This window comes from Haliotis rufescens, unplaced genomic scaffold, assembly GCF_023055435.1.
Source record: "Haliotis rufescens isolate VD_foot unplaced genomic scaffold, xgHalRufe1.0.p SCAF_39, whole genome shotgun sequence".
Classification (NCBI taxonomy): Eukaryota; Metazoa; Mollusca; class Gastropoda; order Lepetellida; family Haliotidae; genus Haliotis; species Haliotis rufescens.
The window spans coordinates 3,870,202-3,896,754 of NW_025964101.1; the positions used below are offsets into that span (position 1 = coordinate 3,870,202).

The 26,553-nt window shown below is 38.6% G+C and overlaps 2 protein-coding genes across 3 annotated transcripts in view; one reads left to right on the forward strand and one right to left on the reverse strand.

Annotated features, from left to right (window-relative positions):
* LOC124149181 (phosphatidylinositide phosphatase SAC2-like) overlaps positions 1–26,553 on the forward strand; it is a 401,391-nt gene that overhangs the window by 334,728 nt on the left and 40,110 nt on the right. The gene's annotated exons all lie outside the window — the stretch shown is intronic.
* LOC124149184 (carbonic anhydrase 14-like) lies at positions 171–24,974 on the reverse strand. Its single transcript, XM_046520594.2, has 8 exons — positions 24,823–24,974; positions 13,436–13,477; positions 7,845–8,018; positions 6,669–6,814; positions 5,893–5,988; positions 5,403–5,469; positions 4,118–4,281; positions 171–3,167 (listed from the first exon to the last, which is right to left on the reverse strand). Exons 1-8 carry the CDS (start codon positions 24,878–24,880, stop codon positions 2,514–2,516), a joined length of 1,401 nt encoding a protein of 466 aa, XP_046376550.1. The 5' UTR covers positions 24,881–24,974; the 3' UTR covers positions 171–2,513.

A 26,553-nucleotide genomic window follows, 5' to 3' on the forward strand; every position in this document is an offset into this window, starting at 1 on the left:
ACACACAAACACACACACACACAGAGTGTATAGTGACGGATATTGTGTGCACCGGTTAACCCTGAAACATATTTATCCCGCAGTGATTGATTGATTCACTTGTCATGGATCAGCTTCAAGTTGTCAACAGGAGAATGAAAAAAGCTGAGAATAAGTAAACAACTCTGCAGTTCTATAAAAATCAGTCAACGTTTATTGCCACACATCCTGTTAAGTTATCAGACATACATGAGCGACATATATATTTCTGTATTACATAATCTGTACACATCTAGTCTTGGCTATCACAATCCCACTAGATAATAGTTAAGCATGCACATGTGGTGTCTCCAGGAGAGACATTTGTAGGAGATTGGTTTACACCTTGCGGCAACCATAACGAACTGAAAGTTGAAAAAAAAAGACTATGCACACAGAGGTGGATCCAGGATTTTGAACAGGGTGTGCACATAATGCATAACTTACCACTGGACATGGTGAAGGGCGAAGGGCGAAGGGCGAGGGGTGCACTTCACAAGTAAGGGTGTATGGAAGGGGGGGGGGGGGGGGGGGAGTAGCGTCAACTGCATGACTTTCTTAACTGACATTGCACACATGACAGAATTCAGATAATATTTTGAAGAACAAGTAAAAATTATAAATAAGTATCTTTTTTATAATTATTTATTTTCCATCCTAACAACCAGGATTTGTCAGAGCATAATCCGTAAGAGTAAGAAAGTTTGGCTTGCACTTCAATGTAATGATTTTTTAAAAAGTTTTAAGTAAACATTTTGTGGCCCTATACGAGCAGGTGGTTGTGTCTAATAGTCTGAAGTTGTCATTTGACATATCAGATTTTTGCATCAACATAGTGACTATAATTTGCAGTTTTTACTGGACATGAGGATTGTTTATTTATTAGACACTGGCTTGAGACTATTAAATCAAGTCACTTTGTGACTTTGGTATTATGTGCAAGAGGCTCAGTATATGCTTGACTACGGTATAAGGATCTATACCGAAACATTGCATCATAATAGAATGAAGAAGTTGTCGTCCATAAAATATTTTGTCTTCGCTGGTATATAAAAGTAACTATTTGAACATGTTACTCCGATGGCTATAGTAGTATGTATATAAAAATGCTTTCAAATGTACAAAATCGGATCTGCTGTAGAGACTTTAACAGGTTTCGTATATGACCGTACATTTTCTTTCTGGAAGCGGTAATTTGTGGTGAAAGAAAATCGGCAATAAGTTTGTGCAGTTATAATCTAAAACAACTGCCCATGGTTATACAAGGTAGCTTACAAATGTACATGTATCTTTTAAAGGGGAGAAGAGCAGATTCCATGACAAGCTGATTATTATATAACTAAGCAAGTGTGTAGGCTAATATACAAAACTACATGTAGAGAATTCAAACTTTCCTCCCTTTGAGGGGAGACAACTCTAAGAACATTATAAAAACCCTGTAGTTTTAGCCCATGAACTCACCATGTCAAGTTCATACCAAGCACCCTCCTGAGAATTTTTTTTTTTCAAATAGTTCTCTATAATATTTGCAGCAGCCCACTAATTTGGCATTCAATTATCTGGAGTAAAATCTTTGTTAATTGTATCCTTTCTATTGGGAATATAATCACTATTTCCTTGGGTATATGGATTTATGGATTGAGAAAATGGTGTTTGAAAGAAATGATATCTTAAAATCAAACTTGTCATAATGGTGTGATTTGCCTCACATCTGGATTGTGAATGATGAAGACATCCTAACAACAACCTTGTATCAATCACCTTGCATGGCTCATTGTCCCTTGACGTGTTTTCACTCAATCTTACTAAACTGGAATTCAATATCACCTCCTCTTACTTAAATTCTGACAATTGAAAAGATTGATGAAATAAGAGTTGAAATCATATCTGTAAATTATTTGCCAGACTGTTGAAAGAAGAAAGGGACAATCTGATGATCAAATAAAACATGTGTACATATTTTAATGGATTATGCATTCATATGAACAGTTTTCTACTTTTCTACTACTAGATATTAAATGTCAGTTTGGAGTGAGATTCATAGGGAGTAGGGGTGGGGGTTTTAGGAGGGGGAGGTGAAATAATCTGTATCAAATCATTCCTCATTATATTTCAGTAGATATGTGTAATATAACTTTAACTGGTGACTTAAAGCATTATACATGATTTGATATATCACTAAACACTATTATAACACCATGGTCTCTGATAATAGGTAATATTATTGATAGTTACAAGAAAATAATGTGAAATGAAATGTTGTTTAATTAATATATATTATTGATAACTTGTCTTATAAAACCTTTAGAGGTAATCTCAGTGTAAAGAAACCTGGATCATGATTTGTATTGCAATGTGCAAGAAATCAGCCATGACACATCATTGCTCCAGCTGGGTCTACCTGATCTGTACATGCATCCTGATGTGCCTGCAATATGTCACACTTGGAACAATGATGCCATCAATGTGAGTTCACATGGAGTTTGACCTGTGCCTCAGCACATGAGGAGAGCTAGCACAGAAGCAAGGACAGTGATGAAGGAGAGGCCTGCGAGACCAGCACCACTGCCCTGGGATTTGGACTCCACAGAATGACCACGATGGCTGTTGTTTTCAGGAATGTTGTAACTTGGCGGATTTGGTCCGCCGTTTGTAGCCACAAACACCTGCTGCACGCTCAGCTTGAAGCTTCTCTCAATAAGGCGTCCATTGAGTGGTTGAATTGGACGGAAATTGTCCGCCAGTTCTTCCTGGATGTATTCTTGGATCTCTGCCATGTGTTCCTCATGGGCCTGTTTGTCTTCTGCTTCCTTCTCCATGACATGCCTGACCATGTTGTCCTGGGCTCGCTTGGCCGAGTCCTCATCCAGTTCTGCTGCCGACTCTGTTGGAGAGGGTTCTGTTGTAGCATCTACCAGGGCTGCTGCTGTCATCTCATCCACCGGTGCCTTGGTTGATGCTGCAAGTTTTACTGCCATGTCAGCCTTAAGTTCATCCTCTGCCATGTGGTTTCCATGGATACCAAGTTCATCAAGAACTGTTTCAGCGTTCTTTTCAGCACTGGAACGTTTGATGTGCCTTCTTTGGTGTTTGTGCTTATGAGCATGTTTTTTGTGCTTGGGCTTCAGGACTTTGCGGAACTTCAGAAGCTGAAATTGTAACAAATGCCATAGTGTTATGGAGGTCTAATACTCTGAGTGCTGAAGTCCATCTCTATAAGTGAATGGCGTCTATGTACTTTCAGCCAAGAAGCTATCATCGATCTTCATGAAGACATTTTGAGAGGATAGGACCCCCATGATGTTATGGCTCCAGTGTTTGTGTTGCACCCTTTTATAGCTAAAATGGATAGAATTATCATTAAACCACCCGCATGTTATCAGAAAGGAGCTGGCCACTGTAACTTGATAATGCCCTCATATTGTTTGACGACAGTCCATTATAACACCCGTTGTTAGGTGACGTCATGGGGATAGGGAAAGGTGACGTCACGTTCAATAGTGACGTCATCTGGTTTGTTCTATGACGTTTCCATATTTGTACAAGTTGGTCTGTGAAGTTTGAGTTGATTGCAGTAAATGTTTCAAAACCGATATTGTTGTTAATATTATTTGATAACAAATTCTATCCATTTTAGCTATAATAATGGTAACGCTATTTTTCAGGGCATTATCTTTTCAATCTTTTCAACTGCCGTCCTTCGTTACGGCTCCAGTGTTTGTGTTGCACCCTATAGGGGGACCATGCCCCCATGTTCTGGCTTGGTTTGGAGACTGTCATTAGTTTAGGTGTGAATAAGTAAGATGGGAAGAATACATCCGAAAATGATAAATATGAATTGTAGGTATCATGCATTGACTTTTGGATGAGAGATCATCAAACATACCAGAAAACAGAAAAAAACTGGTGTGTCAAGCTAAAGAAATGTATCAAATGAAATGTAATTCTTTGATCTCATAATAAATAAGGAGTCAAAATGTGTCACTTTTCTGTTCTGAGAATAGTAAAAAAAGAAAAACTACCATTGTTACCAAGGACCAAATCAAGATATATCGCTATCATGTAATTTGTCTTTCTGACAAGTGGAAAGCATACAAACCTGGTCCAGTGAGATCTTTTGGCGCTGTCTGAAGACCGTCCACATGACACTCTCAAAGCACCCGGGCGTGGTCAGGGACCCATTGTAGCGGAAGTATTGTGCCGTATCCGCTGGCAACAGATCACGGAGTGCGATCGCTTTTATTTCCACAAGATTATCATCATCTGGAATCAGAGAAATTGAATTAAAGACGATAAAGATACAAATATAATTTGAAAAAAACAAAATGCAGATTTAGCTTTAGGCCAGGAAAACAATATTTTTCCCATTTCAGTCCCAAAATAGGGTAAGCAGGTTTTGTTTTGTTTATTTTATGTCTATGTATAATTTGCTTTAAATGACTGGTGTCTCCGAAGCCAAACAAATTTATATGTGCTGCTAAAAGACAAACATGTTGTGCAACTTGAGAAGAACAAGAAAGAAAGGCTTAAATTCAGGGTTTCCAGATGAGGTCGGAAAGACAAATATTTTGTTGGTGTGTGGCAGGTGGGGTCACAGGGTGGGGGGACAGGGGTGTCGGGGGAGGGGGATCAAAGTGTTTTTACTATTTCCATGTTTAACTCAAGATTGTTTCAGATTGAATGTTTGTTTGTTCATTTGTTCATTTCTGCCAAAGATACCTTGTCATCATCTTGATTGTTATTACTGTATCCTGAGTCAGGGATAGTGCCTTATATTGGAGGGCCCCTATTGTGAATACTTAATCATTTCTTGGTTTGATTAATACTGCCATTAATGTATGGTAGCAAACACTTGTGAGTGTGAGTTGACAAATGAGTTGGTCCAACAGTTGTTCAGTTATAATACAGCTCACTAGTTGTGACAGACAAGGCCAAAATGACAAGGTCCTACATGTTGATCAAGTTGGGGAAACAACATGGCATGAGCTTGGTGCAGACAAACCAAGGCATATAATCAGGGCAAATCTGGGATTCAAGCCTGACATCAGTAGATCCTGGCATGGAAACAATTAATATGTAATCAGCTAATGTTATAGGACTTACAGTCCTGAGCCTGGTCTGGTCACTTATACAGAATGGCCCTTACTGTGTATCATAAAGTACCACAGTGAACAGGGATAACTCTAGGTAGGGGCCTTGTGCTTTTAGCCCCTAAATTTAAAACAGGGCCACATTTCCAAATACAAGGGGCCATTTTAACATTGTGCAATATGGGCATACATCTGGAATATTTGAAACTTTTACCTAGAGGGCCAATGTGAGAAAATTCCTAGAGTGAACCCTGAGTGAATGAGTGAGAAATACTGAGTGCAATTAATCCGTACCTGGGTCCTTGACCTCCTCCATGGCTTCCAGAATGGGTTTAAGCACTTCATTGTCTTCATCAACAATCTGCAGATAGAGGGAGTGAATAAGTATTGATCATTTTGGAAGACAATCTAGTTGAATCGTGTATACCCCCTGTTCCACAGTCCTCTATCTGCCTCTGTTAGGGGTGTCCGAGATTATCCATATACTCTGAGATTGAACAGCAGAAACAGTTTCTTGCATATAACAAAAGCCGAGATATCAAGTTTGTGTATTTGTAAGGTGATGTATCCATGTTACACTGCGGCATGGTTTCTAGCTAGCACTATAAAACCTATTAGTTCGGACTAATACAAACAGCCACACAAACAACCGCTATATAAGTGAAATCATCTTGAATGCAATGTTACACCCCGTTTGACCTGACCATACAAGCTGGCTGTCAAGAACAGTTCTGGATATCAATCCGTTACTAGGGTCGTGGAAAAGACTGAGCAGACTGTTTACCTCAAAGAGTACCCCTAACACTGCCAGTCCCATGGGTTCGGAGACAGCCTCAGCGATGGTGCCGAACAGGTCGCTGTTGAAGTTCACTATGTGAAGCTGAAAATGAGAAGTATTTTTATGAGGAAACAATGAGAATCTGAGAATATGTCATTTAGAAACTGCTGGTAAGCCCCCCCAAGTAATTTGTGTGTGTTCAGATAACCAGGTGACCCATGCTCCATGACTGACGCCGGCTATGTGATGTAATTTGTTTGAGTGCAACAGCACAGGAACAAAAGGACAGTCATGGAGAGTCTAGGATTCAAACCCAATATCCTGGTGAACAACTAAGGGAGGCAACTGAGTGCACAGTGCCTCATGTGAGGTGTGCTACTACCTCCAGAGCATATGCCTGTCCCTGGATGTGGATGTGGTGCTACATTTTGTTTTGTTGATTGTACTCAGCAGTATTCCAGCTATATGACGGTGGTCTGTAAATAATCAAGTCTGGACCAGACAATCCAGTGATTGACATCATGAACATGGATCTATGCAATTGAGCTATGATGACATGCATCAATAAATTGATCCCATTAGCAGCCTCTCACGCCAACATGGAATCTACCCTGATCTTTATGTGTGTGTGTGTGTGTGTGTGTGTGTGTGTGTGTGTGTGTGTGTGTGTGTGTGTTGTGTTGTGTTGTGTGTGTTGTGTCTGTGTTGTGTCTGTGTGTGTTGTGTGTGTGTGTTGTGTGTTGTGTTGTGTGTGTGTGTGTGTTGTCAGGAAGGTGTGCTACCTCAAGCGGGTGTGCCTGCCCCTCGATGCGGTGCTCCGAGCCCTGGTGGTTCTTGTGCCCCCAGTGGAAGTGGAACTGCGCTGTCTTGTACACATATGGTAGACCTCCGTTGGTTACAAAGAAATCTCCCAATGTGTCTACTTGGACTGGTAAAAGAGCACAGGTGAAATTGAGAATATAGAAATCTTGGCAAATTTCATGGATGATGTGTGTACGTTGGGACAAGACATGACATGTGATCGTGTCCATTTAGTCTATGCTCAAATCTCCTCTCATCTATTCCAGCTTTCTTATTTAACTTAGTTTTAGTAGTATCCATAGTTCCCATCAACCCAAAGTCAGTCTTCATTTGTCTTTTCTTCCTTTGTATGTAATGTTTATACATTGGTACATTATAGCACTTTGAGCATGCTAAAACTGATGGGTTGTATTATTATATTATTACATATGGGATAAGATATGTGGGATAAGAACACCACATGGTACAGCAAAAGCCTGTAGATTCACAAAGTGCAAAATCATTCTGAAATCGTCGGAATTAACACATTTCCGGATTAACTCAGCCATGTGAGCATTCCCAGTGTCTGGATCAAAGATGATTCAGTGTACTTCCAGAAGAAGGATTATCAATGCTCCATCTGTTACCATCCTATTCTCTTGTGTAAACTCCTGATGTTTTAAACTATTTCATCTGAGTGTTGATCCTAAATGAACCATGGGCTAGCACATATGTATTGATTGATTGATCTATGATTGATCTATGATTGACATACAATCAAGTGACAAGTTCAAGTTGTTCTCATACATCCTTCCCTTGCATGAAAGTTATCAATGGGAAATCAAGTTTGTATCCAACATACTGCACATACAAATGATGAGTGAGTGAGTGAGTATGGTTTTACGCCGCTTTTAGCAATATTCCAGCAATATCATGGCGGGGGACACCAGAAATGGGCTCACATATTGTACCCATGTCAAGAATAGAACCTGGGTCTTCAGCGTGACGAGCGAACGCTTTAACCACTAGGCTACCCGACCGCCCCTACAAATTATGAATCCATCTGAAGGTGCATCTTGATTCAGTATCAGATGAACCGTATATGGCACCAGATTTTAGTTCATCACAAGTTCTTAAGATAAATGATGGGATCACATCTAAGGGAATCTGGAGCTTACCTGCATGTCCGTTGTTCTTGACAAACATTTGAGCATTGTCCTTGGGTGGGTCATACCAGATGGCGAATTCCCTGAGGTTTGGGTTGTACACGGTCTCCTCGGGGTTGATGTTGATGGGGGACTGGAGGTTGCCGGAGCAGGCTTCGGGGAACAGGTCATGCCAGTGTCCAGGACCTGGGGAGAGGGAACAGTGTGGTGTGGGCAGGGCACATGCTTATGTCTGCAGATCTTACTGTGAGGAAGCAGCAGCTTATTGGCTGAGTGAGGGAGTGAGTATGGTTTAATGCCGCTTTTAGCAATATTTCAGCAATATCACGGCGGGGGACACCAGAAATGGGCTTCACATATTGTACCCATGAATTGGGCATGTGTTGATGTGACCAAGATGAGGTGAGATGAAATGGGGTTTAATGTCGCGTCCAAGAATATATGGCGATGTGCATGCACATGTGTGTGTGTGTGGCTGCTTGTATTAGCCTGGACTGATTCCGATTTTTATAGTGCAAGCTCACTGAGATACCATGGTGCAGATTAACATGAATACCCCATTCAGACACATTATACTCCAACCCAACCAGTCCTATTTTAGCCCCTTAATGCCGAGTGCCAAGCAGGGTAACAACAAGTACCATCTTTTAACGTCTTTTGGTGTGACGCAGCCAGGGATTGAACCGGCGGACGCTCTACCACTAGACCATGGAGGCGGTCGATGTGACCGAAAACACAGGTTGATGTGAAGATCCGGGATAGAATAGGTCTTCAGCAACCCATACTTGCGCTAAAAGGCGACTATGCTTGTCGTAAAAGGCGACTAAAGGGATCAAGTGGTCAGGCTCGCTGACTTGGTTGATGCGTGTCAGCTATCCCAATTGCGTGGATCGATGCTCATGATGTCAACCACTGGATTGTCTGGTCCAGACTCGATTATTTACAGACTGCCGTCATATAGCTTGAATATTGCTGAGTGCGGCGTTAAACAACAAACAAACAAACAAACACAGGTTGATATTAGACAAGGCTTATGGAGTAGTATAGGAGGACACATGTTGATTGTTGGGAGGTATTGCAAGAGCACAGGAAAGAACATTGTTTGATCACAAAATGTATTTTGTCTTGAAACTAGTGAGTGAGTGAGTGAGTGAGTTGGGTTTAACGCCGCTTTTAACAGTATTCCAGTTATATCGCGGCGTGTCAGCTTAATGTGGGAGGAAAGCCCGAAGTGATGCAGGTCACAGACGTTTACCACTTCGGTGAAACCCAAGAGCACGGGTATGGTGCTGACAAACCTAGAAACATAATCGGGGCGAACTGGGATTCGAACCCACAATCATAGGTTTCTGGCGTGCCCAAGGGACGCAACCCTGCGCAGCGAATCGCGGCGCCTTAGACGACTGTGCCCCCTGTCTTGAAACTAACACAGATAAGACACCATATCCTGCACGTCTCCTTAACTCGGAAGTGCCTCATAGCTCTGTCTTCATCTCACCCATGGTAAATCCTTCATTCAAAACATTCCGTTTGAAACATAGTGGAGTTGAGACATTAAGAAAAACAACAAAGACATGCAAACTAGAAACATGAATCAATACACTTCACTTGCACATTTGACAACATACACTTGACGACATGAGCGACTCAAGCAAGATGTCTAGGGAGTTATAGAGAACTATTTTTTACCCTATATAACTGGATTTTCAATGTAGAGGTTTCAAACATAGATTTTAGACCTGTAAATTGATTTGAAACCAAACGCAATTGACAGCGTGAGGTTTCAAATTTGAAAAATTTACAGGTATCAAATTACAGTTTGAAACCTGTACATCGAAAACACTTGGTTTATCTCCAATCTGCCATGACACAATGACGAACCAAACACAGTCTCCTTGGTAATGGTGGGACCAATTAGTGATGTGGCATCGGTTGAGGCTAATATTAGTTAGGTTGAAAGGGCAAATTCAGGGATGAGTGAAGATCTCTTTTAATCTGCATATATGTTTGCTGTATGTATCCAAACCATGAAATCCCTAGAGAAAATGAATTGCCCTTGTATTGTAATATTTTGATCTGTAGTATACACCACTTCTTGGACAGCATAAAGCTCTACAGCTGGGAAGTCTAAGCCTTGTGACGTGGTAGACATGAGTCACAGTACGGGATAGGGTAGTGCCAAGAGACAAGTCATGTTGATGTTAGTAGGTTCTGCAATGCACTCTCTATAAAGGGGTATTTGTTCGCCCCGTTTTCCGTGTGAAATATATCTCCAACCTTACTGTAAATAATGTAGGAACTGCAACATGTTATTTAGCAACATTACTGAAGTAAGATCAGTGTATGAAATTGACAAACAGGTGGTTTTGCAAAAGAAGTGCCTCTAAATAAATATTTCCTTTCTTGGAAGTGTGGTCCACAGCAAAATCATTGTCTAATGTAGATTCAATATCGTTGGCAGATCAATCAGAATGTAGGATTCTAAAATGTCATGGTAGAATGTAGACAGTTTCAGCTGAAAGGACTTAAGACATATATCTAAACAAACAATTTGTACTCCACATTACCCTGTAAACTCTTGTCTTACCTTGTGTACCTCAAGTCATTCACTTTGAAGCAGGAATAACAATCAACAGGGCCACAGATTTTACTTTTAATGTTCATTTTTCATATAGGTCTGACAAGACATGTTTGTTGCAATATGTCTTTGACAAATGAACATGATATTGCATTTTTGTATACTGGTGTATGCTGAAAATTATCAAAATATTATTCTGGGTTATTTTATTATAAACATTATTTGTCAATCAGGAGCAAAATAATGCATTAGTATAAAGCTGAAAATTATCAAAATATCGTTCTGGATAATTTTGTAAAGAAACATTTTTTGTCAATCAGGGCAAATTATAGCATTGGTATATGCTGAAAATTATTAAAAAATCAGGGTAATTTTGTATAAAAAATTGTTTGTTTCAGCAAATTAAATTTGAAGGCTAAATCTAGAAATGTGATTTGGGATGAGGTACATGAAAGTGCAGTGTGACATGCTGTCCTGTCTGTCAGACACAAATAGCTGGGGTTTTGTTGTAAGGCAAGGAGCAATATTGACTCAAACTATCCACTCTGTGGGGTGTACACGGTGAAAGCCAACACGATGAAATAGATTCAGGTGTATACAGCATGGATTGAAATAAGATACTTTCATGAATAAGAGTTCACTGCTAGACTGACATTCGTGATGATACAAACAACAACAAGGAGATTGGAAGAGATATTTACATGAATATAGGAAAATAAACTTGACATTATTGTTTGGTCATGGCTTTTATTGTCTTACCTTGAATCCTTGATACCTCTAATAAGCAGCATGGAATTTTATTGAAAGATAAATATGAATTATATATTTCATTTAGGAGATAGGGTATTATCTAAAATCATTGTGTTTTGTGATGTAATTAAAAAAATTGATCAACTGTAATTGTATATGGTAGCTTTTTGCTTATTGTAAAAGTTAACGAACTTGGAATAAAGAAGAGCTTTCCCTTTAAAAGAATGTTTTTTAATGTATGTAAGGCAGCAACAGATTGACGTTTGTTTGGATTTTATTTCACGCAAGTCAGGTATGAAAAATGGATTTTTGTAATTTGTAAATTGGACATCTTTTTTTCTTGTAAAGACTGAAAGATATATAGATTTTTATGTATCACATATCAACTATTGCTATTCAGCAAAACTTAATGAGCGGTTGATTTCCAGTAACAATATCGTCCAATTTCAGTCTTAATATTGTTGCTGACATGACAGTGGAACAGACCATGGTCCATGATGATTGCTGGATCCTTAAACTGAAGTCCTGGACATACATCTCTCACTCGTCTCAGTTTGTTCAGTTAAATATATCCCCTGTTGCAGCAGCTAAAACTTCCATTATCCTCAGGAGCTGGTTGTGAGAAACATACATCCTGTTGAACATGAACTAGTTAAGTTTTTGTCTTGTGGAAACAAATAAGGTGTGTTTTCTATTTATGGTTGTGTATTCACTAAAGCCTGAGTGATGTGAACTATATTTTGAACTTATTTTCTGCAAGACTGAACGACAGTCTTTGTGTTTGTGTCCTGCTGTCAAATAGCCTTTGAGCCTTACTCTAGGTAGGAGCCAGTCCACAAGGGCTGAAGTACATTCACGTGATAGACTGAAATCCTGTTATAGCAGAATATTCCAAATTTACTTACTTCTGAACAATTTAAGTAAGACATTCTTTACAAAGGAATGTTTGCCAACCCCCATTTGGGGATCTTTATAATTATAGAAATCACAAAACTTTTTCTATAAGTTGTCAGATATGTTTTTATGAATACTTTGTTCAAATTGTTCACCTGCAGGTGTTGGAAAGACATTTAGGCATGTCTGATTGTTTTACCATTACACAGGTGTTTTTGTGACATTACCAGCTGATTTCCTCAGGAGATGTAGATAAAGTCAGTTGAGACATGGAAGAAATTTCATCATGGGTCACAGACTTGTTCAAACCTGAGAGTTGGAATTTGGAAAAAAAAGCCATTTTGCTCATTTTAGCTATTATTCTGTACTTCATCATGTCGGAAGTCCAACAGATACCAGTGGAAGTAAGAAGACAGACTAGTTATCAGCCTTCGGAACATGTCTGATACGTTTCATACCCGTATTACAAAATAGTTCTATAAAATTTGGTATTTCCAGTGGCCCAAAATGGCCCTTATCGCACCGGGTCCTTGGACGTTTCCAGTGGGCCGAATTATTGGCTCTTATCCTACCTCATCTCGTATCATCCTTAAGTAAAATATATCCTGATCTTTTTTATTCATGCCATACGAGGTCACAGCGCTCTGTCCTCTTCTGAATTCCATGGGGCAATAATGATCATGATAAACTACCGGGTATGTCCCTGCTTCACCAGCGTTCTGTCCTCTTCTATATTCCATGGGGCAGTAATGATCATGATATAAGTTGTAGCAGGATCACTTGGGGTACATGGGGTCTTATGCATCCTGCGTTACGTTTTATACCATGACCCTGCTACAGTGAATTTATCTTACCGACATGTTTTGTTATGTCATTGTAAAAGAGTAATAACAAATTCAAAATTGATAGAAAACAACTGTTCGATTGAACTGAGGTTAACTTGTGCTTTGTCACATGAATTTCATTGACTTGGAAAAAGCTTGCAGCCTTATGTTTTGGAGTGGGATATAAGGGATTTATTCTGCTTCTCAGAAATTTATTTCCCTCCAAGGCGGGATACACAGTATTTTATCAAGATCACTTGGACCAATCAGGTCTCATCATTCTGACATGGAGGTAAGATAATAATCAGTATTCAGTGCTAAACATTTAATTTTTTTATAGGATCAAACTGTCATTTTAAAAAATAGGTTTGAAGTTGGTCAGGAGGAGGCTCGGTGTCCCAGTTGATTGTATCGGGGAGTCAGGTGTAAAAATGCTTTGACAGATCACGAGTGTTGGACCAGTCATGTTAGGACCGATGAGAGATGCACAGATCGGGTAACATACTTTGATGAAGAGATCGGGTAACGTACTCTGACACCGAGATCGGGTAACGTACCTGTGTCACCTTTGTAACTCCACTCTGAGCACCTTGTGAAATCTGTAACAAATAGATATAGAAATAAATATCAGCAATAAATACTTAATCAAAAGATGAAATGAGTGCATCAGTGAGTGAATTTTATGTCACTTTGATCAGCATTTCTATGGTTACATATGTCAGCTTAAAGTAGGAGGAGAGCCGGAAGTGATGCCGGCCATTGATTCCTCTCAAGTGGACCCGTGAAGATCCAGCGTAGAATAGGTCTTCAGCAACCCATGCTTGCTGTAAAAGGCGACTATGCTTGTCGTAAGAGGAAACTATCGGGATCGGGTGGTCATGCTCGCTGACTTGGTTGATGCATGTCATCGATTCCAACTGCATGGATCAATGCTCATGATATCAATCACTGGATTGTCTGGTCCCGACTTGATTATTTACAGACCGCCGTAATTATAGCTGGAATATTGCTGAGTGCGGCATTAAACAACAAAGCAACCAACCAACAAACTCTCCAGTGAATGCTCATGACACTATATAATTATTACCCCAGTCAATGGATCAGTGTGCAATCAATTTTCATTCTCAGCTCCCTGGGGAGGATTCAACTACAGTATACTCTGTCTAAACTGGCATCACATGGTACTGGGAAGAAATGCCAGTTTAGACAGGGAATGCCAATTGCCGATGAGAAACAAGACAATGTATTTCCATGTGTTCACATTACTACCATGTAACAACACATTGTGAAAAAGTCTGAGTTTACTCTGTAATTTCTTTGTGTTTCCAGCTAGAGCTGTTTTCTCAGTAACTACTTTCAGATCTTGAACATTTCCCAAAGTTTGGTCTCTTCTGTAGCTTTGCAATCTCATTAAAGTATGATCTTAGTTCGCCCTACCATAAACAAAGACCTGAGGACATCCCATTACAGGTCGTGTCAGAACTACCTTTCGTGAACTTCGACCAACCAATGAAATGACTAAGAAGAAGTTGACATTAGCCAATCAGAAACAGCTTTCTTGAGCTATACGGCACTGGTTTCAACTTGCAACAAGCACTATAGACTGTGTTAACTTCTGTTTTCTCTAAAACAAACCAGTAATATACACAACAAATATTCACTATGATGTAAATATTCAGTCTTAGTTGGGGGCGTTATAAAGATTACTTACTGACTGGCAAGGAAGTTGGTTAGGGGATTATTGGAACAGGGCACTTAATACAGCGAATATGGTAGTCACATTGGCACCCTGCTGGATTTGATAAGAGGTAAAATATCCCTTTTTTACAGAATGTACGTCACTACTTTGTTGGACTCCAAGTGTTATATGATATTTATGCAAATTGTGAAATAGGCGAGCGTCAGTGAAAATATTGTGTCTGAAATGCCTTTGAAAGGACTCCCTGTTTAATACTCCCTGTGTATCCGTCAAAGTTGTTTATTGACTGTCAAGGTGGAAAGCGCCATCTTATGGCATGATCAAATGTCACAAAGAATATGTTTGTTAGAGTTACGTTATGCAGGGCTATTTCTTCAGGTGACCTAGATGGAATAGATCATGTGAAGACAGCAGTAGATAATCAACAGCATTTTCATATACATGCAAACATTCTCTGATCCTCGAGACCATTACTGTTACATCTTCTTGGCACAAGACAAGCCCCATGAAGATCTGGGTTAGAATAGCTTTCAGCAAACCATGCTTGTCATGAGAGGGTGTCAGGCTCACTGACTTTATTGATGCATGTCACTGTATCCCAATTACGTAGATCAATACTCATACTAAGGCGTATGGTTCGTTGTGCAGAGTTGCGTCCCTTGGGCATGCCAAAGACTAATGATTGTGAGTTTGAATCCTAGATTCCCCCCGATTATGTTTCTAGGTTTGTCAGCACCATACTCGTGCTTGTGGGTTTCACCGAAGTGATAAACGTCTGAGACCTGCATTACTTCAGGCTTTCTTCCCGCATTTAGCTGACACGCCGTCATATAACTGGAATACTGTTAAGAGCGGCGTAAAACCCAACTCTCACTCACTCACTCACTCACTCACTCACTCAGTTGTCACCTAAGAGCGTGGGTTGCTTGACGAGTTTCTGAGTCCCACATGGAAGGAATTGCATAGTAATGACAACTTTTGTTTTGGCCATTACATGTCATGGAGGCATATCCACAATAACTTGTCAATTGAGCAAATTGTTTGCTTAGTCGAGTCAGTAAAGTATGCAGGGGTCTTTGTACTTTGGAAAAAGGACAAACTTGAGTAACGTGCATAATGAATGCAGTCAGAGAAATGTAAACATGTACCAGTGCAACATATTTTTTAAAAGTTCAAACTAATCGTTATGTATGCAAGCACCAAGTGCATGTTGCAAAAATTCCAATTATTGCCTGACTAACCCTTACTTCACTGCACAACAACCTTCTTTTGAACACTAAGATTTATGTACCATAACAAGCTCTGTGTTCTGTGTTATTGTTCATGCTTTCTTGGTCTTGGCGTCATCAAACTGTGGGTACTTCAAGATTATGTTTTACAGCAATATAATTTATATATTTACACTAGTTTAGGCATCTACCATGTCTACTTTGATAACTTTTTGGCAACAGGGCTTTGTCTGGTGCAACTTGGTTTTCCTGTCAACGTGCACCTGCTACACCTGGTGCATGTTAAATCAAGTTCCTTACATCGAGCCCTGTCTACTAAGCTCAGAAATTATAAGCCATGATATAGCATTGAAATCAACTGAAAAGTCTGGTACATGTTAAATCAAGTTCCTTACATCGAGCCCTGTCTACTAAGCTCAGAAATTATAAGCCATAATATAGCATTGAAATCAACTGAAAAGTCTGGTACATGTTAAATCAAGTTCCTTACATCAAGCCCTGTCTACTAAGCTCAGAAATTATAAGCCATAATATAGCATTAAAATCAACTGAAAAGTCTGGTACATGTTAAATCAAGTTCCTTACATCGAGCCCTGTCTACTAAGCTCAGAAATTATAAGCCATAATATAGCATTGAAATCAATTAAAAAGTCTGCAAAGAGGCATTGAGATACACCTCAAGTTCTTTTAAGGAAATATGGCGTCTAAGGCCTGGAGTCTATTTGTGAACACAGAGGACAAGCAGGTGACATTGACGCAGATATAAAACGCTATAACTGGACATGTATGGTTGTTGCCCGACATCTACAGGTCATGTCCTCTTCTTGTCGTTTGATGTAGTGGAAGGTGATGGAGATACATGCTCTGACAGCTCCCATGGTTTATGTGTGAAATAAACAGTATGTGGTTGAGGTTACAGGTGAGGTGTGGTGAAATGCGGTTTCCAAATTATTTCACTTTCATAGTGACATTCATGCGCGTGTGTATGGCCGTCTCTACTAGTTTCGGCAGATAATTGAGACTGATTATTATCTGACATTGACATTTTGTATTTATTATTCCCATCTCAGACACAGTACACTGACTCTAAGCTGACCAGTTCTTGTTTTATGCCCCTAATGCCGAGCTCCAGGCAGGGTAACAAGAAACGCCATCCTTTAACATCTTATGGTATGACGTGACCAGGGGATCCAAACATGGATCTTCCGCTCTCCTGGCAGACACTGAACCCACTACATCACAGTCCTGCAGGGTTAAGTTTTAGGAAGATCTGTAAGGTTTGACAGGAATGAAATTTGTTTTAATTCTTGCTGTTTCCTACAAGATGATTGAGATAAAAAATATTATCCATATTTCATAGATAATGTGGCTAAAACTTTATTAGAAGATTACATGGTTGTCTGTCTCACAATCCCTGAAACATATTATTTTCATGTTACACCATAGCCTTACATGAAGCAAGTCTAGATTTTCAACAGTTTCTGAATCTTCCATTTCACTTGACAGTAAGCCTGGATGTAAGCGTTAGTGAAAAGCAAATAATTTTAAACAGAATGTGATACTTAATATGTCTGAGACAACATTCCAGTAAAGATCCTTCCCAATGGAGAACTATTTTCAACATCAAAGCAGTTTGTTAGAAGTGCTGTGGGTATTTATACTTGTATCCTTGTCACATGAAATGACACAGTGCAAACAGACTCAAAGTGAGCAATTATGTTTTCAAAGTCCGACAGACAAAGCTGTAAATTAATTCTCGACTGTGTTCAAGTAATTTTGATGATAGTGATAACCCGAGGTGGTTATGAATATGATCAGAATGTCCAGCCCATCTTGTTCTGATTTGTTGAGGTCAAGGTCATTACAAGGTCAGTGATATGTGATTTTACTTGAATGGAAACCTGTTCTGAATTCCATGGTTTATGGATCCTTTCTCATTGTTAATCCCTTTATTTAAAAAACAATCAGCCATCCGTTTTCCGTTTTTTCCATTCCCAGAGCAGAACTCCTACACCATTGATTGTTTTCTGTTGAAAAGTGGTATACAGATTTGTCTGTTAGGGAACTGGTGCCTTTTGATGATTTGGGATTTGTATTTTATTCTTTTGCATGACGACAAGATGGAGTTGTACTGAAAACAAGGGTAGTGCTCATTTCCGGAGCAGAACACCAGAACCATTGAATATTTCTTGATGTAACTTGCTGTACAGATCAGTCTGGTTGTGAACTGGTGCCTTTTGATGATTTGGGACTTTAGTTTTTATGACGACAAGTTGAACTTTACCGTAAATTAGGGTAGTGCTCATTTCCCGGAGCAGGGAACTGGTCCCTTTTGATGATTTGGGATGTTGACTGAACAACATTATTAACAGCATATCCAATGGCAATGAACCAAAAATGGGGTATAAGTAGCCAAACTCCATTTCTGAGTTGCACCAGAACTGGGGAATATGTCATCTCCTGATGACTTGATCTCGTTCCATTTATCCATTAGTGACTAGGTCTTGTTTTTGTTATTGAATGAGTAAGCGTGTGAGTTTGATTTAGCAAAAACTTGAACAATACTTCCATTATATTATGACATGTAAGCTTGATGTAGGAGGATATCTTGAAGTGATGCAGGTCTTAGATATTTACCATTTTTGTGAAAACTACGAAAACAGTTATTGTGCTGACAATCCTAGAAACATAATCAGGACTTTGGGATCACTTAGATTGGAAATGGTAGACGTGTATGTTCCTGACATGTCAAGATAAGGTCACATTGACCTTGAATATTCACTCTACTTTTCTGAAGATAAGATATATAGATAGAGAACTCGCTACAAAGACCGTCATACCTAAAAACTATTATTCATGTCTGACATCAGAAGTACCTTCACCTTGGCCTGACCTTCAAGTACAGAAATTTGCTTTGGCTGAACGTTTTTGAAAGGATTCAGTCAACCTTTCAGGGATTTTGATTCAGGCAGAATTAATCCTGTCTTTTAAATTCATTTGTTTTCAGTCTAAATCATTGATATGTTGACCACAATGATTAACATATTTGCTGATTAGTCTCCCAGACCCAAGACATTATTTTTAAGGATTGTTCTGGGCTCCATTTGGATTTTAGTATTGTTATTTTGTAAATAAATATTTTTAAATAAGATAACTTTATTTCTGGGACTAAATGTTAGTCTTGGTCCTGGATGTCTTGTTAGAGACAGGAGTTTTTTCTGTTTGCAGCTTCCAAACACACAATATTTTTCTTTAGAAGAAGGAACTGGACAATGTAATCGTTTTTCCACACCACATTTTTTTTTCAGCACATCCTGCATGTATCCAGGGAATAGTTATTGTGGTAAAAGCTGAGGACAAAATATTGTTTTCTCGAACAGATTATTTCTTTCGAGACCCCCCAGAATATCCCTGTGTGACTTCACGAGAAGCGTAAAGAAATCTATTGTTCAAGTCCTAATAGTGCAATGCTGGTCACAGGTATCAGCTACAGAGTCTGGGCCATTCACTGAGCATGTCTCCATCATTGTGTTCATTGCCCTTTTTCTTCCCTCTGCCTTGTGTACTTCTAACAGTCATACAAGCATGAGATAGTTAACCTTGGGTCAGTTGTCCTGTCGAGTCACCACCCAGGTGTGAAATCCACACATGACTTCCCCTAAAGGACGTGTTTCCCATGGGGTAGCTTTGTCACTAGTGTACAGTATATAGTGTCAGAACTCCCCTTTGTAGACACAGACAATGGTGTGATGAGATGTCACACATTTCAACTAGCACAGGGAGATTCACTCTGTGGAAATCAAGAATAAATAAAAAAATCAACATTTAGAAGCTGGCTGATTTGTTTTATTGAATTTTGTATTTTTATAATATCCAGACCTAGTGAGTGAGTGAGTGAGTGAGTTGGGTTTAATGCTGTTTGATTAGTATTCCAGTATTCAGTGCGTGTCAGACTGATATGGCAGGAAAGCCCAAGTGTTGCAGGTCTCAGATGTTTACCACTTTGGTGAAACCCAGAGTCATGGTGCTAACAAGCAGAGGATCTGGAACTATTTATGCCACAATTGATTATTTAAAGATTTTCATCCAAATCTATCAACAATGTGAGGTAGGAACACGGGCATTAATGGTTATTTTATTTTCTCTTTATGAGCTTCTTAATATCTCAGTACATGACCTTCTGATTAATGTTTAGTTGGACTAAGTTTTCAGGTTTATTGCATCAAGCTAAAACCATACACCGATATATGATCTCTTAATCAAGTAAAGAAAAAGGCAACATTTCACAATGTTCTTGGTGTGCAGGTAATGGAAGACAATAAACTGATCTGAGGCAGACTGTGTTGAAGGTGAGGCAGAAGGGAATGAAGATGTAACATTTAAGGCCGGGACGGGTAACTCGGGTACTTGGGTCGGGCGGGTCCTGAGTAGGACCTGGGTACCCACGGGACTACCTGGACCCATGGTTAGTCACGTGATATATGGTTTAATGACAAAATTTATCTAAACCTCTATGGTTACACTATAAGTCACTAATGTTCCCATTTCTTTCTGACAATGCACCCATTCCTTCTGAATTTTATATGTTTGAATAAAGATAAAAACTTCATGCAGTAAACTTCAGTGTATGCATGACCAGATCATTTTACACGTGTATCTAAATACATTTTGCCAAGGCTAAAGTCAAACTTTTCCAAATCGGACAGTTTGTACCTATCTCGAAATATCTATAGCAGGTACCCTGGTAGGGTCGGGTAATAGGGTGGTGGGTACTCGGGTAGTAAATTTGGACTCGTCCCAGCCCTAGTAACATTCACCATGTCCTTGGCCCTGGTTCAGCTTTTACCCCCTGTCGTCCATCTTTAATAATGGTCTCAGAGTAGTATCTACAAATATGTGCTTGTCCAACTTCATGACAGGTTTTTTGCTGATAACTTTGTGGTCTTGTCTTTTTGTAGTCAGTATAACCTGATTTCATGACTCATATTTAACTTCGCAAATGGTGTCATAAATACAAACAAAATTCCCACTCTGCTTGTTTGAACTTGAAGGGCAGAGATATTTATGTAGGCTTTTAGTGTTTGTCAATCCCCTTTCACTGTATTTATGTGGAAATAAATATTGTTTAAAAAAATCACATTTAGGCACATACTTCTATCTTTCTGAACAAGTGATACAGAGAATCTCACCCGAGTGTCTTTTGAAATACTAAAATATATATCAACACGAGTCAACAAGAGGTTAAAGCTTTTGCTTAGCGATATCTCCTAATAGACATTGCTTGATCTCAGCCATGTGATCTCACCCAAACCAGTTTGGACGATGCATTATCACAAACCATGACTTTAGATTGTTTCATGAGTGCCAGATTCCACTCTGTGCATGCTCATGGGGCTAAATTATGTACGAATTATGTTGAGCCGATGTGAAATGAACAAATGTGTTTTTCTTGTTGGTTGATATGAAGAGATAGGGACCTGCAGTACAGCCCTGCCTGACACCTAAAAGCTTTGCAAGTCTATAAACAGACTGCGATTTAATGAGGTGATTGGCTAATTTAGTTATTAAAATGTCAATTGTGTTTGAGTGGCAGATATTCATCAATTGCCTGGAGATATATACCATCTATTAGGTATGAACTACGTGAAATTGATCTTTAATCTTGTGGTGTCTTGCTGGAAGGAGACCTCCGTGTTGACTCATGTCATGAGTGATTGGAATCACTCGAAAACCAGGAGGAAGATTCTTGACATGATTAATAGACACCCCTTTGATATATGTCACTCACTTTAAAGTAATTTTCGCTTCATCCATTTAAGGGATTATGTGTCCAATGATAGAACAGATATCAAGTCTTCTTCAAAAGAATTATTTTGGTGTAATTTATCAATTTTCTGAAAAACATGCTAATACTTTCCGCTTTGATTATGGTGTTTTGTGATGATATGTTGAGATGGTTGCTCCTATTATTTGGTCCTTGAAATCTATAAATGGCAAAGACAGCCCAGTCCTGTAGATAACAGACTATTAAAGGTTGTAAGTTGTTTAATGCTAAAGTCATAAATATTAAAATATGGGATTCAAACCCATGATCATTGGTTCCTATAAGACCATGGGGACATCAGGTTAGAACTGATCGCAGCAACCTATGCTGGTCGTAAGAAGCGTCTTAATGGATCAAGTGATCAGGTAGTGAATGAACCTGATGGCGTGGCTTGTTGCTCATGATATCGATCATTGTATTGTCTGGTCTAGATCCGATTATTTACAGGCCGCAATCATATAGCTCCAATATTGCGAGTGTTGCGTCAAGGAAACACACATACACATATTCAGAGAAAAAAAGAACATCTAGATTAAAATGAATGGACATTTCTTCATATTTATTTATGCTTTAGACAAAAGTAGTTTGCTGGGTTTTTATAGCAGGCCAAACGGAAGTTGAATGTTAAGGCAAAGGAGAAAGCATTCAACATGACAAGTTATCATATTTTTCCGGGAAATGACACGACAACTTATCACAAATTCAGAGTCAGATGTTCCTAGGAGTACATTATGTCAAGTTGAAGGGAGACAATGGATGGACTTCCTCCTGGGAGGGGCCACGTAACATTCTCTTCACGTCTTGGGATGTCAAGTTTTCAGAGAAACGTAGGCTTGTGACTGCTTGTGCGTCGTCCAAAAAGTAAAATTGCTTGTATTTTCTGTGTTTTTCATGATAACTAGTGTGAGCTTCTTTTTGGGGGGTTTCAGATTTTTTAACATTTTTTGCTCAGCAAGTGAGTGAGTTATTGAGTTTTTATATGTATAAACATTTTAACTCAGTTAGTGAGTAAGTGAGTGATTGAGTAAGTGAGTGAGACTATAACATTATTTCAGTTATATCATTGTGTGTCTGCTTGATGAGGGATGCTTGATGAGGGATGAAAGTCAAGTTATAGACATTTACCATTTGTTGAAATTTGTATGTTCTATTAAAGCCAGTAACAATAGCGCTATCTCCCTTCCAATGATTGGAATCTTGAGCCTAAATCCATGAATTGAAAGGGCACAAGCGTACCACATTTTCATATGTGTTAGTGAGTTGAATAATTCACAATGTTGGAATTACATGACCTTGAACTTAGTGGACAGAGACTTTAAATAGGCCATGAATGTTGTCATCCCTGAACAGACACATGCAAATTGAATTCAACAAAGTCACAATGAAAGTAGCATGTTGCAAACAAGACCGCAAGAAATCAGTTGCCTGAAGTATTCGTGTGAATGAACGATCTTGGCAGTTGACATGCTTACAATTGCGACTACTTGAAAGAAGTTGCCGTAAGTTAAGATTGAATTTCTTTAACCTGAAAGGCAGAGTGGGTTGGTCTAAGGACTATACATAACTGTGTGTTGGCAGAGTGGGTTGGTGTAAGGACTATACGTAAATATGTTTTGGATAGTCTTGTTGGTGTCCTTGAGCTAATTGTATGAAATAGTTGACTTTCTGTAACTATGCATAGTAGGGATTATTGTGTTGGAGCTTGGTAAATTCTTACAATTTCCCTCTTATGATATTGCAACTGAAATTATTTCGTAACACTTTGAGATCTATTTCATGAACTTTGTAACTTAAGATTTAAGATAATGTGATATTGTCTATTATTGAATTCAGTTATGGAATTCTGTTCAACTCTATTATTTTGCAGACACAAAATTAATTTATTTTCTGTGGGTACATTTAGTTTGAAAGATAGTACACATATTTAAGAATTATTCTTTAACATATATCTTGAAACTTTTTTTATTGAAAACAGAAAAATAATATGATTTTTTATCATTGTTGTTTTCTTCGGACATTTGTATAATATTTGAAAGTGAACAACATGGACGGATAAGGTGTTATCACTGCACTGGAAAACTACTTCAGGAACACTGAAAGTTTTAGTATGCCCTCTAATTATACGGAATGACCCTTGTGGAGGATGATATACGGGACCATATAATCACGATGACACTTGATGTCGTTGGTAAGTTTCCCCTTCGAGGTGACATTGAGATATATACATGAACGTTCTCATGACAGCTGACTTACGTGTGAATAGCGACATGCCTTGAGGTGTTTCTTTCATATGTCTATAACTCACAAAGTCTACTATGCATGCCATGTTCTCATTAACTAGGTTTCAAAGAGGCATTGTCAGTTTAGATAGCACAGTAGTAGGATTGTCTTTCTACCCTTGTTGAAATTGGAACAAACTTTAATCATTAATCATTTGTTTCCATTTTTAGTTGTTATTTAAATAATTAGTTTTGACTTTTTAAGATGTTGATATTTCATGATATACTGATTTATATTTTTAGGACTTTGTGTTCACCAGTTATGTTTTAAAGAAAAATAACATAGGCGATATAATATCTGATCATAACCATATGACTAAGTGCAGCCAAAGATTATCAATGAGCAATTATAGATTACACAAATGCAAATCTATTTCTAAAACTTCGCAGTTTACAGAAAACACATGTGTTTTAATTTTTTATTAAGATTTTTAACTTTCAGTTATGCTAAATATTTGTACATGTCAATCTAGATATAAGAATATTAAGTTCTTGATTTTGATCAATGATTGATCGGTTAAGACATCTATGTATAAGAGTGATGATGTAATTCAAAAATAATTTCAACACTAATAGAGATTTTCATATTATTAATTTTTAAATTCTATTTTTAAGTTTCATGAGTTGAAATTCTGTATGTATTGTACTGCATAACAGTTCATAGATCTGTAATAAGATTGCTTCCACAGTATTTGCTTATCAAGATAATAAGGGAATGAGCTTGGCAAAAATAGATCACAATAAATTCCCAACAGACAGAGAGTATTGATCCTCTCCACTTTGTACGAAGGGTAAGAAAGGATACTATAGACAAGCAATCAATGCTTATGTTCAGGTTTTACTTAAAGAGAAAACAATACTAAAATCACCTACACAGAAATCAAAATAATACAACAAATTAATATCGACTCACCTGTGCAAAAGACAACAAAAAGTAAAATTTCCACACAGGTAATGATTGCGGATCCCATGTTTGTCACGGAGTTAGAGAGCAAACACCTGTATCCTGTACGTCCCCTCTCTGACAGGGCTGTGTGGCGTCATCAGAGGTACAAGCCTGTCTGGCTATAAATAACAACCACTCATATCCCTGGATTAAATGCTTGACTGCTTGGGGCATGTTTTACAGGGGCATTGTAAAGATTTCCCTGCTCTGACACTGTGAATCAGAAACATTTGCTGTTGCCAATATGGCTTGCTGAACATGAATTTGATTGAGATGGTGAAATTGACACAACATGGACATCACATTTACCATGATTGACATGCAATAGACATCCATATTGAAGTGTTGTATTTCAAGGGATTTAAGAGATTGGGAACGGATTGGGTTGACAAATAGGTTCATATTACGACTAGAAATGTCTAAGGTTATGTTGAATACTGAACATGATAATTGTATATTAATTAGATAGGCACAATTTGTTCATATGTTGATTATTGTTGTTATGGAATGTTTATTTTTGTAATAGTTTTAGGCTTTGTTTAGGCTTTGTTTAGGCTTTTAACAATGGGAATGGATTTATTATATTTCTGTAACTTAGTGTTGTTTTCTACAAAAGCAGATGTGTATTAGGAAGAAGGAAATGTGTTCATTTGGGTAAATGTCAGAAATATATCAATCATTCCTCAATCTTGAGTCAACATTAAAAAAAGTATTTGGATGTAAAAAGATGATCTATAATTTGTCAAGGAGTGGTCAGACAATGAATTCAGACCTGAGCTCCAGATTCAGGGGGGCCCTGGGTCCTGGAAGTCAACTCTGTTCCTATGGTATTTGAATCTAGGGGCCATCATTCTCTATAAACATCAAGGCTACGACAAGCACCTGTTGACTTTCCTCTCTTTTCATATTTTGTGAAGTTGGTTTAAATTGTTAGTTCCATGAAGTGGAAGTATAGGTTTTGTGTTAATCTTGAAAAGGATCAGGTGTGGGTTGTGTAATCTGTACGACAGACAACGGAGCAAACGATAAGCAGATTACGCTTATCTTCTTGTGGTAACCATGGAAAACGTGAAGATAAGCATGTGTTTGTTAAATGACAGTGAACAGTTTGTAAGGCTGCTATCTTTTTGTTAATGCATAACCCATTTAGAAACACATGGTATCAAAGAAGTGCAAGACAATGAAGATAGGGAAAATAAGGGGGGTGAGAGGGAAGGGGGTGATTTGGGGTGGGGTGGGGGTGGGGGGGGGGGGTGGGGTAGCATCTGTGAAAGGACATTAACCTTTGGCCTGCTGAATTCTGTTAGCATCCGGCTCTGTAGAGATTAGGGAGGGTGGACAATTTCCAGCAGTCATTGCTTAATTACACATTTTAGGCCAATTGAAGAAATATTTTGCACATTTATTCCTGATAGAAAACTACACATTACTACATAAAAATATCCTGATGTTTTCAATCACACAAAGGTCCAAAGCAAACATAAAATTTGTGAATTTTCTTGAACTTACCTGACTTATATCATTGAAGGTGGTTGGCGTTTCATGTTATATAGGCTTCAGCAGACTCCATCAGACACCCACAAGCTTTATGGAGACTCCAGGTACAATGTGTGAAGCCCATTTGCCGGTGTCCCCCGCCATGATATTGCTGGACTACTGCTAAAAACCATACATACTCATGGAGACTCCAGCAGGGCT